This window comes from Ruditapes philippinarum, unplaced genomic scaffold (genome assembly GCF_026571515.1).
Source record: "Ruditapes philippinarum isolate M1 unplaced genomic scaffold, ASM2657151v2 ctg3539_1_1_1_1, whole genome shotgun sequence".
NCBI classification, from domain to species: Eukaryota; Metazoa; Mollusca; class Bivalvia; order Venerida; family Veneridae; genus Ruditapes; species Ruditapes philippinarum.
In genome coordinates, this window is record NW_026856521.1 from 20181 (window position 1) to 40871 (window position 20691).

Genomic DNA, 20691 nt, shown 5'->3' on the forward strand with positions numbered 1-20691 from the left:
TGAAAATATATGTTACTCTTTTCAACTACAATAAAAGAGGTTTAAGCCAAATACCTTAGTATATTTCTATATAACTTGTAAAAAATATTTGTGTGCGTGTGCGTGCGCGTGCGTGCGTGTGTGCGCGCGTGCATTTATATGTGAAATTTTCTAAAATTATAGATAAGGTAAAGAGTGAGAGTGTAAAAGTCATCAATAACTCTATAACAATACATAACTTAAAAAACTTATTAAGTCTACAGTAAACGCGAATCACACTGAAATAGATAAATGCATGGATCAATTTGCATTTTTCCTTTTTAAATGAAAAACAGTTTCCCTTTTCTTTTGTTTTTGGTTTATGTGAATGTTATAAGTGTCTCACTTTCAATTTCAAGATTTTATGTGGCTGTGTACTCACACATGTAATGTTTTTGATATGGAAAACTTAATAGCTGCATTAAATGTTAGAGAGTTAGGAAATAATTGAAAACGGAAACAACTCTTTGATTGGCTTGAATTACAACCTTGTTATGTTTATATGTTACAACAAACCCACTCAACAAATCAATTACGGTCATGGAAAAATAAATGGAAAGATATGGAAAGATATGTCTTTTAAGTGGGAATAAATTAAGTAAAGAAGGTGATGCATTACGTATAATAACAATTGTAATATAAACATTCTGAATAAAATAGAACTAATAATAGGAATATAGAAAGCACTTGAAATAACAATAAATGAAAAAGCTTTTACCATGTTGAATATTTATGCTTGAAGAGTTTATTCTTGAACACGATGGCAAGAACTTTATAACCAATGGCGACATTAATACAGTGATTGATACAAATATTAATCAAAAAATAGAAAACCTCAAACAAGTAGAAAATGTCGAGATAAAATGAAAAACATGATAAAATGATGTAGCTTAAGTGATATTTGCCACATAAAACACCTTGAAAAGAGATATTTTAAATTGCACTCAAATGTGGAACCAGTTAAACCATTAAGTGTCTGACTGTCTGAATCCTTCTCTCAAAAGTCGTGTCTCTTTTTTATTACTGCAAGAATGACTTAAACAAAAACCAATGAAAAATACGGCCCTTAAACAAGAAAGTATTAAGCAATGAAAATGCATTCTATCAATTAAAAAATTATCGATTTGACCTATTAAAATGGTTGATTTAGACTGAGAAACAAACTAGATGTCAAAAACTAGCCGCTTGCTATTTTTTTTCTTTTAAACAAACAAATTAAATCAGATAAAGAAATCTTAAAAATAAATGTTTTGGGAAAAAATTTAAATGATAATAATTTATTTTGCCCATATTTTTGACGTAAACTTCAAAAAATGTTCACACCCCGAAAAATTGCATAAACAGTAGGGCGGGCCCAATTTTTAAATTTTAGATTTTCTAAATTTAAATTTAATTTTAAAAAAACTTTTCCTAACAAAATCAAAAAATAATAATAAGTTTGTGAAAAGTATTTCGAAAGAATCAAATGAGAAAAATACAACATAACATTACTTATATAAAATATTGTAAAAAAAGAAAATTTAAGTGGACATCTGATTCAGCAAAACAATTGGTATTTTAATTTTGTCAGATTACAAAAAAAAATTGAAACATAAATTAAGAACTTAAACTTAAAGAATTTTTAAATTGCTTAAAACAAGGGCAACACAGAAAACTTACTGTGACGGGAAAAGTACAGGTGATAAAATCTTTTGCATTGCCAAAGTTAAAATAACCTTTTCAGTATTAGCAAATCCATCCAATAATTATATGAAGAAATATCTAGGACAGTGTTTCATTTTCTATGGGCAGGAAAGCAAACTAGAAAAAAATGAAACACAAACTTTCAAAAATGAACATAAAAATGGTGGGCTAAAATGATAGACATTACTTGTTATCTTAATGCAGCGAAAGCAAGTCTGGGTAAAAGGTAAATGCAAAGAAAATGAGGTTTCATGGAAACTTTTGTGTAAAACACAAATTATAATAAAGCAATATGGTAATGATTTCACCTTCCAATGTAATCTTTCAAAAAAGAAATCGATAATTAATATCCTCATTATTCGTTCATGAATGATGTTCAGTCGTCTTGCATGAGCATAATAAAAACTAAGATAATGTTAAAGACATGTTATGAAATAATTCTAGCATTAAACTTGACAATAAATGGTTCACTATAAAACATGATATGATATTGGCATACTTTATATAGAACATCTCTATGATTATAGGAAAAAAAGACTTTTTTAAATATGATAATTTTGCAAACATTTATAGAATATAAATTTTTAATAATTTAAAGTAATTTATGCTTATAAAAATATACCAACACTGTCTTGAGAAACTAAAAACAAAACACAACTTGAAGAACAATATACCTTCTCAATAAAATTCAAAAATCCACCAAAACGATAAATACACTTTTATACAATATTCAACTTGAAAATAATGAGAAGGTAAAACATACAAAGGAAGGAAAATGGGAAAATAAAGACACTACAAAGTACTATACAATTACATTAAATAATTGTCAGTATAAGGTATAAATTTCTCTATAGACTTATTGCAACTAACACTTATTTTCAAATACAATATTTGCAATTCGAATTTGTGTCATTTTGGATGCAGTAATTTAGAAACACCATCATCATCTATTTTTGGAGTATAATATTGTACAAAATTTATGGTCAAACTTGCATTCTTAGTGTGTCGTTGAAGTGCTCCTTAGCGTTTGTAATGAGATATTGTAACCTTATCTTAACGTGAATGCATTAAGCTTAGGTAATTATTGACAATGATTATGTTGAAACCCGTATATGCACTTTAGGTTACCGTGCTATTCTATAATTAACAGATATTAACTGATTGTGTGTTAATTTGCAAATAAATCAATCACTACAGATTAATATTCTAGTAAGCCTGAGTGATTAATTACAAACATCTGCATACAATGCTGTAAATACATGTATGCAGAACACATATCATTCAAAATCAAGATCTACTTCATTTCTAACACGTCAAGAAAATAAATAGTTGGACTTAATTAGTTGTGGTGAAATTTGTTTTGCCTCCTAGTTACTACAAGAATTTAAAGACTGTTCCAGTCGGTCGAACAGTCTAGCGTAAAATCTATCGTATGCTCAAATATTTTAAGAATAACAAATTTTGAAAAAGTTGATAAGGTTTTTATTGTTTATTTTAATTTATTACATGATTTATTAAGCGACTTACAGATATTTTAAAGTGAAACATTTATAGTTAACTGTTGTGCAAAATTAAAATAGCATTCTGTTTTGACGGGTTTGTACCTGCTGTTTTGCGCTGCATTGTGATGTACCGTAAACAATACTTCAAATGTCTGTACAGCGTAAATCACTGAACTAAAGATATTGGTGTTCGCATTTATTTTTTAGACCATTCTCTGTCATTCTAGACAGTCTTTATAGCAGAATCAACACAAGATTTTGGTTTTATTTATCAGATTATTCAAACTATATGGCGCCGTTCGCAAATACAAGGGGCAATAAGAAGGGCGATTGTAAATGCTGTGAAATATATAACGCTTCCGTCCTTCTTTGTTTATATAAGGGAAATCTCCGATAGTGTTAGAATATCAATTAAAGCTTGGTCATAAGACATCGCTTTATTACTAGATTAAGAACTTCTGCACATTACCTAAGAATGCAAACTGGAAGATATGCTAGAAATAAAATATTAAGAAATGAACGTAGTTGTCAATGTTGTCCTGTAAGAGACCTGGAAGATGAATTTCATTTTGTTCTCATATGTCCAAGTTATTCAAGTATTTGTAGCATTTATATTAAAAGATACTATTTTGTTATCCAAGTATGAAAACAAAGTTAAAATAGGAATGAGCTATGAAAATTAGCAGTGTCATATAAATAGCTATGACTATTAGAAGTTCAATAAAAAATTATATTCAATGATGATACAAAAATTGGACCTTATCATATTTATTGATATTTTCATCCTCGTTTAACTGAGGCTTAACAACATAATATGACTGAATAGTAACATTATTTTTTTTCTTTTAAATTATTGCTTTGATTGCTTGCACTGAAATGTATTTGTATATAATTATATGATGTATATGATGATGCACTAAGTACAAATCAAAGAAATAAAAGTTTGTTCTCTGTTCTGTTCATCTTGCGGCGTTTTTGTTTGACCAAGATTTGTAAAAATTAGTGTCTCAAAAGTTAACTTTATTACTTAGAATTGCAATGGATAGTTAAACATGTCATCTTTATTAATAAATGCACATATTGTTAACTTCGTACATGTGTAATTTTATAATTTTACAAACAAAGCTACAGCAAGATCAAAACATAAATCCAATTATTATATACTTCTCAAAAAAAGATGACCCAATTTGCCAAATAAAATCACCCTTATATTTCAAAAAATTGGAAAGATTAGGGAAGGGTTTTAATTACTGGTGATTATTTAATTAAAAAATTTAAAGATCTAATATTATATCATCTTTGTGTAGCTCAACATTGTTTTATTATAAATTCCTGTTTGGGAAATTTTAAAAACAACAGAAAATTCTTATTTCATTCCCGCTCCCAGCATTTTTAGGTTTTAAAGATGTTTTTTTTCCCCTTTCAATTTAAGGGTTAAAAATTTACGCTTTGTTAGATAAAACATTGGAAAATTTTAAAAAATTTTACCCTTTATCATTGTGTAAAAAATTGAAAAAGAACGAGAAAACTTTTTATTCCGCTTTCCGGGTTTTTTTTTATTGTTTTTGTCTTTTTGAAACGAGAAAATTCTTTAGATAGTAACATTTTCGTTTATATTTTAACCTTGGTCTGATATTCAAACCTTGTCAATGATTTTAAAGTTGAACTCACTCCTATGAAATGTTTTATTATGCAGAGTTAAAAATTACGAGGGTGTAGTGACTAAAATGTAAGAAGAAATGCAACTTCTATCCAGTAAATGCAAGAGCCATAATACTCGTATATCTAGTAATCAACTTAAGAAAATTTTGGTTTTTTAAAATCTATTTAATGGTTTTAAACGTGATCACAGTTTTAAAATAATCGTATAATTCAGAATATTTATAGAAATTCCCAATCGGATAATTATTCGGTTTGTTTTTCTCACATGAGATTAAATTGCTCTAAAAGAAAGTTTTAATATTTGACCGATATCGATTGTCTGTCTCCTAAATCACATGGTACATTTTAGCAAAAATATTCACTGGAACCACATTCGCAACTTCTCGGCCCTTTCCTGCAAAATAAGGCCAATGAATTATGAATAATAGCCGAGATGTTGTCCTCTATATAAATATATAGGTCACTGAAGCTGAAAACCTAAATTAAAGAAACATTTTTAAAAGATTTTTAAAATTCAGACGCTACAAGTTAAGGTCCAAGATAAGACATTTGGTAAAACGCATTCCCAAATTGTGCTCTTCAAACGTTTATAAATTATGCCCCTTCGAGTACTTATTCAAAAACAAAAGTCAACAAAAACGTTTGACTCTTATTGACAGAAAATACATGACACATATACATTGTACTATAATAAAAATAATAATAATAATAATAATGATAATAGTAAATAGATATTTGGCATAGCTCTATGTGCTCAACAAAAGTTATCTTTATCATGTCGCATTTGATATATAATCATTCAAAGAATTAATACTGAAGTCAAAAAGCCTAAAAGCATACAATTTGAAAATTCTTGCATAGGCCAAGTGAAGCCGTTAAATGGAAAAATGTGCAAAGGATATTGAAGCTATTCTTGGAAAGCGTTGGAACGCTTTTCATTTTGGGGTCATTTTGCGCCATAAAAATGATTATTCTGGAAACTTGGAATGAAGTAATCATTTGACACACATGTTATTTGTCCAGACCTTCATCAAATGGTATACAAATCTCGGAAAATTAATTCTAGTCCCGTCATGTCAAAAAAAAAACATAGTGGACCTCCGTTGACATAGTAGTTTGCATTGTCAAATAGGTACATGTACAAGTTTTATCACCAAATGCTATAAAGATAATGATTGTTTGGTTTTAAACTACATTGTAGTCGAATTATTCTTTCTTAGACTTCCTGGTTTTGGGTGAATTATAAAATCGAACATATTGTATCTTCCTTTCTCAAGTTTGTGAAATTATGAACAAAAATTTTAAGGATAACTGATCCTTTTGGGAATTTATAGGAATCAGATAGGAATCAGATTTTCATCATTTTTGTCCATCCCGCTTGCGGGGAGCTCGACTTAGTCGCCACTTTTGGCGTAAAGTTCGGTGTATGTGCGTCCGTCCGTGCATCCGGATTTGTCCGGTCTATATCTTGTTAATTCTTTGAAGGATTACAAAATGTTCACCATGAAAGGGTGGTGTGTCGCACACAAAACGCAGGTCCGCTGCTCAAAGGTCAAAGTCACACTTAGATGTCAGCGCAAAATCGGCGTCCGGAGCGTAACTTCCACATGCATGGATTTTAATATAACTCGGGACAAATTTTCACCAACGTCAGGTCAAATAACAAAATAAAACTTTATTTGCGAGTCTATATACAATGATGGATTTTCATATAAGTTAAAACAAATGTTCTGCAAGGTGAGGCATGGTGAGTTGAGTTGTAATGCGCAAAATGAAAGTCAAGGTCACATGAGGTCACAGTTCAAATAAAATATCGAAATTTGGTTGTTAGCACTGTATCTTGCTTATGCTTTGAAGCATAATACTTAGAGGTCAGAGGATTTTTGTCAAGCCTGATTGCGCTGAGATCGACATAAATGTCAAAATGGTTGTGCAGTGTACATGCCATAAATTCTTTGTGCATGGAGGAATTTTCAAATAACATAAATTGAGTGTTTAAGGCATAAATGTTCATCATGAGATTCGTGTCATGCGGATGAACCAGGTCACCTAAGATGATGCAATGTCAAGTTTTTGCCTTTGGTATAAAGAGGATGTGTTGCGCACTTCTCACTTATGTATACATCTTTCTCCTTGATCTGGAGCTTTTAGGTTCAGGTATGAATTAAGACAAGCGGGCTCGACAATCTGCCCGTGGGCATGTCTTGTTATTCTTTTCTAGAAAGTATAAAATATTCTTTTATAAACCATGCCCATAAAACAAAATGTAGATTTATGTTTTGTCGTAGTTTCTTATTTGCATTGAAATATCAATCATTTACATTCTTTCTATTTTTTAAACATGCATGCTCTTTGCATATCTATATTACTTGAGAAAAATGTCTAATGAATACCAGTAGGTAGAAGAAAGATGCTGAGTTTCGAACACTAGACCTCTCAATTCGGAAGCGAACGTCTTATCCTTGGATAACGGTCTGTACAGCCGATAAATAAATAGGAAAGCAAGGCTACTTGTACATACTAGAATAACGTAGTGTAGTGTAAGGGGATGTAATCAATAATACATTGGAGCAAAATATGCAGCATTTTATCCTTTTTGTCTTTATATATATCTAACGTGTGTAATACATTTTAGTTTTTATTATTAATGTTTTAATATAAATTGATTTATGAAAAAAAGCACAAAACAAAACAACAATCACGAAAAATAAAATATTGATTAACCAATCATGCTAAAGATCACGTGCCTTTACGTACAAAAAACAAGCATCCATGCTTTAAAAACTAATTGCATTCCAATATCCAGCGAATTATGAAAAATCTTCTTTTCTTCAACCCATTTCTTAATCCTGTTCAATTTTGCGTATAACATCATCGAATAGCATTCGGCCAAACATTCTATAAAGCATTCTTAGAAGGTCAATGAAAACCCATTTAAGAACTTGCACAGGATAAAAATAAACATTTAAACTACGTTCCGATGTACATAATTATAATTTTGGATCTTGAAATAAAGCTTTATCAATAATTTTGCTGTACATTGGCTTGATCCGTCTCGTGCAGATATCGGTATATTAGATGTATATGCAAAAATTACCTCTTGACTGAATATCAAACGATGTTTAAAATGTGTAGCATTATATTTTATAACGATATATTATGATCCGGGTTTTTGAAAAAAAAAATCATACTCATTTAAATAACGTAATTTGGCACTAAATGAAGTAAGTTTGCCATAAATTGTTAAAATGAAATACATGGACGTGCATTTATTTAAGATATTTCTCTGTGTGTAGACACTTGTAGGATTAACAAGACAGTGTCGCGTGCAATAACTACGCTGTCCCATTAGGGCAACCGCGTCAAACACACAACACCAAAGAACAAAACCACGATGGTGAAAGGTCGAAAGTGCAATGGTGATATATATTTTACTATCGTACTTTCGACATTTCATCATCTCACTTTCGACTTTTCACCATCGTAGTTTCGTTATTTCGACTTTTCACCATCTTATATTTATGATTTTTTTGGTTCGAGTTATATGTGTTTTGTGCTAGCCACAACGTGACACCGTAAATAACCTTACCTTTAAAAAGGAAATAAAAATTAAGGATTTTTTATAATTACATGTTAGCTCACCAGATCACAGTGTACTTATGGTAAGCTATATTGTGATTACCCTGTGTCCGTCGTTTACTTAAACAATATCTCCTCCATAGAGTAATAAAAATATACAGGAATGATTCTAAGAGGGTCTTCTAGAAAATGTTTAAATGGTCTGCTGAGCAAGAGAAACGCAATAAGTAATCAACTTAAGATGACAACTCTTCGTGACTTTTATGAAGCTTAAAAATGAAATTTTTTTAGGAAGCCCTTTAAATAAATTTGATTTGTTGAACAAGACGGCCACCAGAGTGAACAAGAGCTGTCGATAGCGTGATTGACTATTACTATTGCTTGGATAATGAACAATTTTCCTAGTTTAAAAAGGACCACCATTCTGTGAAAATCTATGTTAAGAGTAAGGCCCATGGGCCTTGGAAGGTGACTTATTATGCTCTCCAATAAGTTTGTGCAGTTGCAACCCATTCCCTTCAGTAGATTCGGGGTTACAAACCTGCACGCAAAAACTTAACGAATATGATGCCGACGCCTAGGTAAGTACAAAATTTATAGTTCTCCATATTCCTCGAAATGTCGACCTGAAAATGGACATAAACTTTAAAGAAATTTCTATAGATTGTATAAGGAATTATCAATACGTTGTTCTTTTATAAAAATAGTTTCTGTTATTGTTCTGGTCTGCTGTATAAAATGGCCGTCACAGCTGAAATAGAACAAAATCTTTTATAAATGCCATCTCATCCTCAATCCTTGCTAAACGATTTTGATGAAACTTTACAATAATGATAATTAGGAGGTCCTTCACAAAAGTTGCTAAAATCGTGCCTGACTTCTGAACAAGATGGCCGCAAAAGCTCTTATATAAATAGGATTAAGAGACATTTCCTATTCAACCATGCGACAGGTTTTGATGAAACTTTACATGAATGAGAAATGGTCACCAGAGCTAAAAATAGAAATAAGCTTTAAATGCATTCTCTCAGTTGATTGGTAGATGTAGCTGAACGTCTACAGGAATGAATAATTATAAATGAAATAAAATAATGGTCTACATCTCTAATATTTCACATAAAGTGTTCCGTATTTGATATCTACATATGTTTATGAAATATTTTTTCTTGCTTTAAAATCGCCCAGTCGCAGGTTTATCAAAATTATATTAGAAAAATATCGAAAGGGAAAGAGCTCTGATTTTGTTAGGGGAATGTCTTGTCAATGTCAACCATATATTCTACATGCAGTGAGCGATTATAGGTCATCGTAACCCTCTTGTTTCAATGTAATTCTGATTGATTTGTTGACTTGCTTATGACATTCCTAACCAGTTAGATAAGCCTATTCTATTAATAAAGACAATCAATTGTGCAAAGAATTCCTTTACACATTCCACTTATGTAAATTTTGTCAATGTTTATATTATTAAATCGATCACCTGTATTGTAACGAGTGTTCTATACCTGAAAGTTAACATTTCATTTTTGTTTATCTAAACCGGAAAGTAACTCAACAGATGAGGCAATCAGATAAGACAAATTGAATTACAAGAATTTCAACTTGATCACCAATGGTATCATTTTATAACATTACTTTTTGTTTAACTGAAACAAAATTTAATAATTTCATTTGAAGTTCATGTATAACCAGTTTGCGTAAGATTTAGTGAACCTAGCGCACTCATGTCTTTTGATTTTTAGGTTCTTTTTCTCTATATACACAATTAACATTTTTACTGGATCTTTGAGCATGAGCGCAAACGATTTTTTTAAACTGTACAACCACAAAAGTAAGTACCATTTTACGTTTTAGAAGAGACTCTCTAAAAGAAACTTATTACAAAGACATCGTTGGACCTCATTTGTAAAAGAAACATGAACCAATCAAGAAACAAGTTAAAAGTTGTGAAGTTAAATAACATTCTTCACACCTTCGGTGTGAAGGTTTTAATAAGTAATGGTGTTAATATAATATGAAGGTTTTATTGTGTAATTGTGGTATTTTAGTGTGAAAGTTTTTAACAGAATGAAAGTTTAATAGTGTTGTGAAGTGTGAAGGTTTTATAGTGTGAAGGTTATTTGATTTAACGGTATAATGGTTAAACAAAAGCTTTTTTATGGTGAGACGGTTTCATGGTGTAGAGGTTAAAGGATGTGAAGGTTTTAAAGATGTGAAGGTTTTAAGGTGTAAAGATTTTATGGTGTGACGGTTTTATGGGGTTAAGGATACTTATATATCAATTTCTGTTTATAGTCATGAATCTACATTTTTTTAATGTCTTCAATTCATTCAAAAAGTTATTCGATTACATACAATGAGAAGATATCGACATAAAACAGTGCATGTCAGTTATGTAAATAATAATACCCTTAATTAAACGATTATCATGTACAACTTAAATTGTATCTATTTGTCTAAAACAAACAATGATAGGTGACAGTACATTTATGTCGATGATGTCACCAGTACAATGTACTACGAACAAAATACCTTAATCATTTCTGTTTAAAATAAACAATAAACATTCACCATGCACTTATCAAGGAACACTAATCTTTCAACAATTAAGGATGAGTATTGTTAACTGATAATGTTGATAAACTTAAGTCGTAATTTTTATTTGGTGTTGGTTATATTATTAGAAAGCAGGAGGTAGAGCATATCAGAACCAGTGGACAATGTATGATAATAGCTGAAAATCAAATGGTAACATAAGAAATGAAGCCAAAATTCTTGAAGCAAACCAACAGAAGAACTGTTGACAGACAAATAAAACGTCCTAAAGAATGTGACAGACAAACGGTGACTCAAACTGGAAGTGTAGGCTCTCTAATAGAGAAGAAAGAAAATGAAGAATTCGATGAAGATTTTCTCCAAGAACTCGACGCATGTGAAAACAGTCAAAGTGGAACCTTATTGAATCAGGAAAAATGTGGAGGCACATTACAAACCGATTCCAAAAGAACCCATTTGATGACAGCATTTGGAACTGCAACAAACTTGGATCCATTGAATGATAAAAAGTGTAATGAATCACTCGTTGAACATTATTCTGGGCCAGGTAAGGAACTTGAAAGTTCGCACGTCGGAACTGCTCTTCACAACAAGAAGAAAAACAGGAATCGTCGACAACGAAGAGGCAGGCGCAATAAGTCACCCTTTGAAAATAAAGTATCTGAAGAAGATAATGAATGCGATCCGGTTCTAGAGATGACAGGGAGAGGAAAAGTTTGTAACAAGATCGAGAACATCAATCATGCTAAAAAGGCGGCGTTGCCAAAAACAACACAACCAAGGCATGGCATTTTTAATGATTGTACAACACTTAAAGATAATGTTCCAAGAAGACAAGGTGAAACTCTTGATATCGGCAGCGAAACAGAAAATAAAAATTATGAGAGCAAAACCGAATATGTTGATGCTTCATCTAGTGATAGATATGCGAAACAAACTGACCCGGAACCAGTTCGTATTAATCTGTCAAGAATCCCTTCGGCGGAAATCCGAAACCAAATTTTAATGGAAATCTATAAAACGATGGTGCGTTCAAGAAAAGAGGTTCATTCTCTTGACGAGCTCTCTGGTATGTTTCAATCTATCAAAAGTTTTCATATTATATATGATAATATGACAGATATAACGTCTCTGCTGGAAAGAAATGAAGACAAATTTGTCATTACCTACAGTGAAATGGACGAACCTTTGTTTTCTGTCAAAACAGACATGGCAATATGCGCTATTTTCACAAATGACACGTGCCAAAGTCACATGTGTCACGATTTGCATATTTGTAAATACTTTTTACTCAGTAAGTGCTCTATAAAGAACTGCAAGTTCGGCCATAATCTTTCAACAGATCATAACAGAAAGGTGTACAGGCATTATGCTCTTGACGGCGTAGATAAGGAATCCAAATTGCGTTTGCTAAGGTACATTGAAAGTAGAAATATTTCCACGATGCCTTTGATGTGTAAATTTTTCAACAACGAAGGTGGTTGTAAAAAAAACAATAATTGCACACATCTTCACTTATGCAAGAACTATATAAATAATGATTGTAAATTCAATAAAAGGTGTAAAAGATGTCATAACATACTGGCTAAACAACCACTATCTGTGCTAAAAAGGTATGGTTTAAATCCAAATAGTTTCAACATTGACAAACTACTTAGTATATTAAAAGATACTTTGGAAAATGGAGATGTTGTTCTGAAAAGAGACATTCAGCATAACAGAGGTGTAAGAGCAGATCGACACAATAGCTTGAGTAGTATAAATGATGTACACGAATCAAGTACAAGTGATACATCATCAAGCGAGATGTCAGACTCAGATGAAGATGATGAAACTGACAACGATTGGAAGGAACAGACGTTAGAATCGTATGGATTTGTAGAGCAGGACTCATCCTTTGAACAAACTGATGGTGAACGCCAAGGAACTCCTGAGAATGACCTTTCGTTGCTGCACAAAAATGAACACATTGCAGATTGTGGTGAAAGAAGACCTTTTTGTGGGCATTCGACTTCACTTACGGGACAGAAAAAGGATTTACCCACTGGCAATGGTCATCAGGGTGACACAGAACCAATAATGACATTTGAATGTAAGTTATTTAGTAACATATCTCGGAGGTAATCAACTATTTGGTTATATGTGAACATAAAGTGATGTTTGTTATTTTTTATTTGATGTCTTATTTTGGTAATAAATGCATTTATCTATTCAAATCTAATTATAGGCACTACTAGTACGGACCCAAAATGAATTTTGCAATATAAGTAATCAGTTAAACATATTTTCAGCACAAATAGAGAAAAAGCAATTCGTGGTCCGAAAAGTGAATGGACGCTTAGTTATATGGAACAAATTAGGAAACTGGTATAATATGAATGAAGAAGATTCAGCGAGATTATTGCAGCTACATCAAAATTTCATTTCTTTCGCAGAGAAACTTGATGACCATGATGTTTAACAAAAGTTAAGTAGGTCTGCAAATTTGTAACGTATTTTCTTGGGACAACCACATGTTTATATTCTATTATACACGCCGTTTCATATAATTTAAATAATTTAAAAAGTATTCAAAACAGAGAAGAATCCTCATTGGTAAACTTATAAGACGTTTGAATTTAATATGCCTGTGTATGATCGGCTGTTTGCCTTATTGTTTAATAATAATAAATATTAAACAATCGCTACCATTAGCTAGACATCAACGTCTTTTTCATATTCCTGTGCGTTCTGGAGAATATGTTTGAAAAGATTAGTGTATGTCATTAATCAGTATGAGAGTGTATTATTGATTTATTATATTAACTGTCTGTTTTGTAGGTGGTGCAAACGATCACGAATGACGGGACCTGACTTCTTTCAGCCATTACATGATCTAAAATCAGAGAGCAAGTAACTAGCTTCTAAACTATCTTCAAAGCACTTCAAAGTGGCTTCACATAGCAAACTCATTGCAAATGTTTGAACTTATCGTAGTATAAATACAGACGGGAAAGACTTTTTTTAAATCCCATACCGAAGCATACTATATATAATAAGTATTTTGTTTAGATTAGAGATATTATTCCAGTAATATGTGATTCATCTCAGATCATGTGTTTCATAAATAAACTTATAAGTTGTAATTTTAAATCAATGTGGTTATTTGTAGTATGTATGTAGGTGAAGGGAGATAAGATTAAAACTTCCGCATTATTACATAGATACAATAAACACAACCGAAATGCACTTTATCAAATTTACATGTATGTTTAATAACAGTTTCAATATTAAGTTACCTCACGTGATAATAAGAGCTTAGATACGGCATAGAAGAACAAGAAGATGATAATCGGTTTTGCTGAACAAATTATGACCCCCGAGTGCTTCTGTCCAAAGACATTATTCATTCAGAACCGATTGTCACTTTCCAGCCGTTGAACTGTATTTATGTTTTTAAAAACAGGTTTGGGAAATACTTTTTTATACAATTTCAATCATTTGTTATATTTTTTGGAATAAGAAAGGGTTTAAATTGATTGTTTTGCCTCTATGTTGGGGTTTGTTACAGGGTTTTGTACAACTAAAAAGTGGCTAATAATTTTTTTATATTTCCCGGGAAAACATTTGTTTTTTTATTTTCTACATACACCCTTGTTATTTTATGATATTTGTATAAACAAATAAAAACAATTTAGCAGCAAATTTTGTTCCATCTTTATTACTTGATGATTTGATGACGATGATGGTGGTGGTGGTGGTGTTGGTAGCTACACGTATAACTGTAATGATTATTATGATAATAATGGAAATAAAAAAAAAATTATGATATTGTCCAGCAATATTGACCTGGCACTTCATTAACTTTCGTAAGGTCATTTGAATAAACACTGGCCAGTATCTATCGAATATATCGATATATTTGCTAACTTCACTCGTCGGTCAGGTGTGGTGTATTGGTATAGATGTCGGACTACCGATCTGAACGTCTGTGGTTCGAATCTTTTCCAACATCACGTGATTCTTTTTAAATTTACTTGCCAGAATTAATTTGAAATCGTGTTACTACAACTGGTTTTAGAATACCCTTTAAAGGATGTTTTTATACACAACTATATTTTGTTATTTCATTACAGAATCGTTCAACAGAATTCTTTGTGACATTATGCAATCTTATAATTATGCTTTACCTCACACACGCTATAATCATTACTATTTCCTTATACTACGTTTTACTTACTGAAGTAAAACGACAATATTCTTTCACTTTCGATACAATAGAAGCTTCATTTATGAGAAACGAAGCGAATTATACATATATATTGAATCTTTATAAAATGTATATAATCGCTTTTTTATTTCTTCAATTGCTTATTCTTCTCATTTAAATATTAAAACCGAAATGAAATTGATATATTATATCATTTTATATCATTCGATATCAAATCTTATCAGCATTTATCTAAATCACAGTAGTCCTTACGGTATCACTCTAACATTCGTTTGGGTAGTTTATAAACGGACCAGAGACATTTGAATATTTTTTACTAATTAAACACGCAATATTTTTAAGGTTTTCAAACATTTGGTAGTGGGAATGTTGTGTGTGTGTGAGGAAGGGAAGGGGACAGGGACTAAGGGTGGTTTTAGACTATACGGTGGCTAATCTGCATTAGAGATCCTGTATGTTGTAATTGAGGTTGTTACCACATTTAAGTGAAATCTTATATATGTGTATAATTATGCTTCTAAGACAATTTTCAAACATCGAAGAATATATAAAATATGTACTGCAAATGTTTGTTCACATGTTATTTAATCATTAAAATATACATTTTGTATTCATTATATTTAATCATTAAAAATATGCATTCATTCCTTATTGAAAAACTTAGACTTTATAGAAAATAAATTTCTAATTACCTCCCTTTATTTTCATGAAATGTTAAATTCGGTAATATCTTTATAAATAATGCTTTTTGGAACTTACAATTTTGATAAATCTTAATTTGAGCATCATATTTATAATATAAAACCATACAAAATTGTGTTACAGGATCTTTAACTATTGCATCAGACTTACGTTATGCATTTATGATCGTTGCATACGCCCACACCAGAATATGACAAGACTATAGTAATACATAAGTAAAGATTTTTATATTATCATGCCAAACATTCAAAATGAATTATAATCTCTGAAAGAAAGATCAACTGTTAACCAGGCCAAGTTCGAAATACCAAGGATTGGTTTAACAAATATACAATGTCATGTACTCTATATCTGTTTTCAAATATAAATTACTGTTTTCCGAAAATCAAAGAGACATGTATACGTTTTATCAAATATAATGAATAACCTTCAGTTAAGTAGACTTCGAATAATCGATAGACGTTACCTCGGCTGAGATATTGTTCCCATTTTTTGAAAAAAAATCTTTAGCCTTTAGTATTAGCTTACCTTATCTGATATTCGATATCTTAATATCTGAAACGGAATTCCCGATGTAATTTCCCGGGAAACAAGCTAAAAATAATTCCTACTTCATGCAAAGGAGAAAGAATTTACTTTCCGCCATATTTCCCGAATTACTGGTATGTCATATTTTTATTTACTATTACATCTTTTTATTAAAAACAATATTAAATTTCTTCGTTTTCATTAATTTCTAATTTACTCACTGAATTTTAAATACATGCATTTATTTGGTACAAGTGCACTGTATTAGGATGATAATCTTTTCTTACAATAGATTGTTGTAACAAGTCGATTGAAAGGAAAATAATTTATTTAAATCTACTTAAAAATTGTTGTTGTTGTTTTTTATTTATATTCTCCAATATTTATATTTGAATGAATCATATCAATAATTTTAATTTATTAATTGTATGTGATACATATAATGTATATAAAGGGATTTCATGCAAAACGAATACTCATTAAGAAACAATACGAAACCGAAAGTAAATTTAAGTCTGAAATATAAAAAATAATACCAACGTTGTTAGCATCAATACATTTTTTAAATATTTTACAGATGTATTTTGAAAAATAACTAGAAATTAGAAAAGCACAAACGAAATCGACTATATAAAGTGTAATAAAACATTCGCAGAAATTTTGAAAGACAGAAAGGAACTTCAAGGATTATTATAATATAGACAAATACTTACTTCAGGGATTGAAATGGGTTTTAAACGACGTCCGAGTAGTAGACGTGTTGGCACTGAAACGGAAAACGATTACTCGAGAGATCAACGGCGAGGAATCGTAATACCACATAGAAGGGAACGCATGAGGAAGTCATCTTCACCAGACCTTACCCCTGAAATGACCTCTTACACACGTCGTCGAAATCGAAATGATGATCATGATATGTGGGAGGCGTGGTTTATGAGTTCTCGGGATCGTTCCTCTATTGCTGATACATTTGATGAAGTATATTCAGGAGAGATCATCGATTGTATCTAGAGTTCTTCTTTTCCCCGGTCGTATCGCATCCTTTATCCGCAAAGGAACTATAGGACAGTTTTAGAAGATATGGTATTCCGAGGAGAAGCCCGATTCGCATAGCTTTATCCTTGAGACCATGATGTAGACCGTAAGACCAATTATGTAAGGATTGTGAAAGGATTTGATCAAAGAGAGCTTTTACGTAAGAGGAAGAGGTTACTTCAATAAAAAAAAAAAAGAGCTTGGATTTGCTGAGCAAAGAAGAAAACACAAGACAACAGATAAAAGAAACCTGTCATGGACGTCCGGGAAATTTTCTAACAGTGCGAAGACTTCGCGCGTTCCACTTTCGATTTGTAAGTTTTACAACAACGAAGGAACTTGCAAACGAGGCCAATCATGTGACTACTTACACGTATGTAAATACTTTATAAATAATGATTGTAAGTTTGGAAATGGCTGTATGCGGTCACATAATGTCCTAGACGTGCAACCAAGGTCAATCCTCACAAAATACGGAATAGTTCCTGATTATTACGATAGCAGAGACCATTTTGATAGAGGGGAAGCAACACGATTGGTAAAGGAAAAGCTTGACAGTCAGGATGCAAAACCGCAAATCGATATATCAAGGAAAATGTATTCGGAAGAAACTCAAAATGCAAAGGTACGACCATTTTTAACGCATGGAAAATCTATTTTTAACATCGTTTCTGACATTGGGAATACGTCCGACATGGATAGTGGGGACAGTATGGATAACAATAACAAATCTATAATTTCCTCAATATCGAAATCTTTTAACGGAACATCAAAGCATGACACAGATGAACCCCATCAGACATTTACTGAAGAAGATTATATTCCTCTCGAACGTAAACCAGTTGTTGAGTCTAAGACTGCACCTGTCATAAAAAAGAAAAGACTTAAACAGAAAAGGAAATCTAAATTGCAAACACATATTGACATTAAACAAGACTCGACATTGGCTAAGATACAAGACAATGTTAAAGTTCTTGGCCAATTCCAGGCTAAAATCACGGTTGAAAGTAAGTAAATTATTATTAGGTGTACATTCCTATAGTACTATTCTGATTTATAATGAAGAAATTCACACATGCTTTATTTTACAAAGCATAATTATAAACTCTGTTGAATGCTCGAATAACAATTATGCATGATCAAACAGTTTCTCCTAGCTCAGCTATGAAGGATATCAGTATTATTTTATAGCGTGTTGTAAGTGCAGTTTCAAACAAATGTTTATACCCGGTTATCTGTCAAAATTATATATTGAATATCTAATACATACTTTTTGTATCTGATTATATGTATTCATTTATATGCAGCAACCTGTTATGCATGCAAATATTTTATAAACCGTACAATTGCCAATGAAAATTGACTTTACAAAAGTGCAGTACTTTAAAGTTAACTTAAATTACATACAGAGCTGTAATTCAGTTTCAGGCCAGTCCGGGAAGTTTCAAGTACGAAAAGATAATGATCACTGGGAGATTTCTACCATAAGTGGTGAATGGTCAAATTTACCTGAAGATAGTAACAGAGAGATGGAAGATGTGTATTGCAAAGTTATTGAGATCAAGGATAAAGTTGATGGACAGATGAAAGAACAAAAGCTATGTAATATTTCATTTTAATTTTTGATTTAACGAATTTACATGTAAAGTCACAGCTGAAGAGATGAACGATATCCGTCAAAGCCTCTTTCAACTCCAACATTCCTCATCATTAACATACAAGATTATGAGGTTATTGCACATTGTTGTACAATACTGAATTCTATTGAACTCGTACACAGCTGTTAAACCTCGGCGCTAGCCGAGTTTGATATAGGTTTTGAAGCTGTGTACGTATCCAATAGAACCAGTTGTTTTCTCAAACATGTTTAATGACCTCTTTATTTCACACCACTATCTTTGACATGTTGACAGAACTTTGTTATTTCAATTACATTAAGGATTTGAAATAGATTGTTGGTTCTCATAAAATGAAAGCGAGACTATTTGGGGTGTGATATGGAATTGATATGAACCTTTTGGTCTCTGGAAATGTAAACGAGGCTAAATTGATAAGATTTGATCCAATGATGATTTCTATTGGTGCATCACGTGCTGAACACGTGCATTAATTATATCTTATAAGATGTGAAATAAATCATTTTTTATCGTCTTCTTTTTTAGATATAAAAATTTATATATGATAATAACAATGTTTAATTATTTTGAAGGCAAAGACCATTTAAAGATATATGAAAAAATATTAAATATTGCATGTAAACAAACAAGCATATTTTATATCTTTCAGAGATATTGAAGGTAACTGTCTAGATAGAAGAGTTTAACAAAGAAGGAGACACCTACCGGGGTATAATAACTACTTGTACATAAAATGAACTACGAAAAAAAATGACAGTATGATAGCGCATTTTTGTGTGTGATTTTTTAGGGGTGGTGACAGAATTTTGAATCATTTCTACGTTTTATTTTGTAATTGTTAGTTCTGCACATCTTCATTTCGTTTATCATTGGCATAAATATTTTATTCTTTATCTAATAAGAAAAAATGAACATGAAAAGTTTTATCCGACCAAACAACAAGAATATCAAGTATAATAAAGAAATTCAATGGATTGGGTAACTCTAACAATGGTGAATACCTCTTAATTTGCATTGTACAGTGGATATTTGGCACACTTTGCGTTTTAAACCGATTACAGAACAGAAATATTCGTACATACAATTGCAATTAACAAACTAACGGTATATTCTTTTGTTGATACTATATGCTGCAGTGAGATAAATTTATATAGAAAACTAAACGGTATTATATAATACAACAAAAATAATTTATGAACACAAAATAGTTGCATAAATTCGCAAACAATATATATTAAACACATCTTCGCGTTTGTTACTCCGGTTTCATTGAGGAATCATGACGTTTATATTGTTTCTATTATTTGTCAAGTCTTTCTATTAACTATTAATATATGTTTTTATTTAAACAAAGTGACGAGTTGCTAACGATTTAACATTCATCTCAATTCAAGCCACACTTATATGGGAATCTCTTAGAATTCAATATATACTCGTGAAATGTTTAGACTTTGAGGATATGAAGCAGAACATTTTCAAAACAGCTCATACACAATAGTGAATGTTGAATCAAATTCTAAAGAAAAGTGCTTTTGAAAAAGACCGGTTATTGAAGAAAAAAAGAGGACTACAACGGAGA

At 31.2% G+C, this 20691-nt stretch overlaps 2 protein-coding genes across 2 annotated transcripts; both read left to right on the plus strand.

Annotated features, from left to right (window-relative positions):
* The first annotated feature begins 9918 nt into the window (after positions 1-9918).
* Positions 9919-13465, plus strand: LOC132746872 (uncharacterized). The gene is made up of 3 exons (XM_060736148.1): positions 9919-10059; positions 11129-13092; positions 13292-13465. Exons 2-3 carry the CDS (start codon positions 11205-11207, stop codon positions 13459-13461), a joined length of 2058 nt encoding a protein of 685 aa, XP_060592131.1. The 5' UTR covers positions 9919-10059; positions 11129-11204; the 3' UTR covers positions 13462-13465.
* A 4207-nt stretch (positions 13466-17672) lies between these two features.
* On the plus strand, positions 17673-20691 carry LOC132746874 (uncharacterized). Its single transcript, XM_060736149.1, has 3 exons — positions 17673-18482; positions 18898-19077; positions 19762-20691. Coding segments are annotated over exons 1-3 (768 nt in total). The 5' UTR covers positions 17673-17896; the 3' UTR covers positions 19764-20691.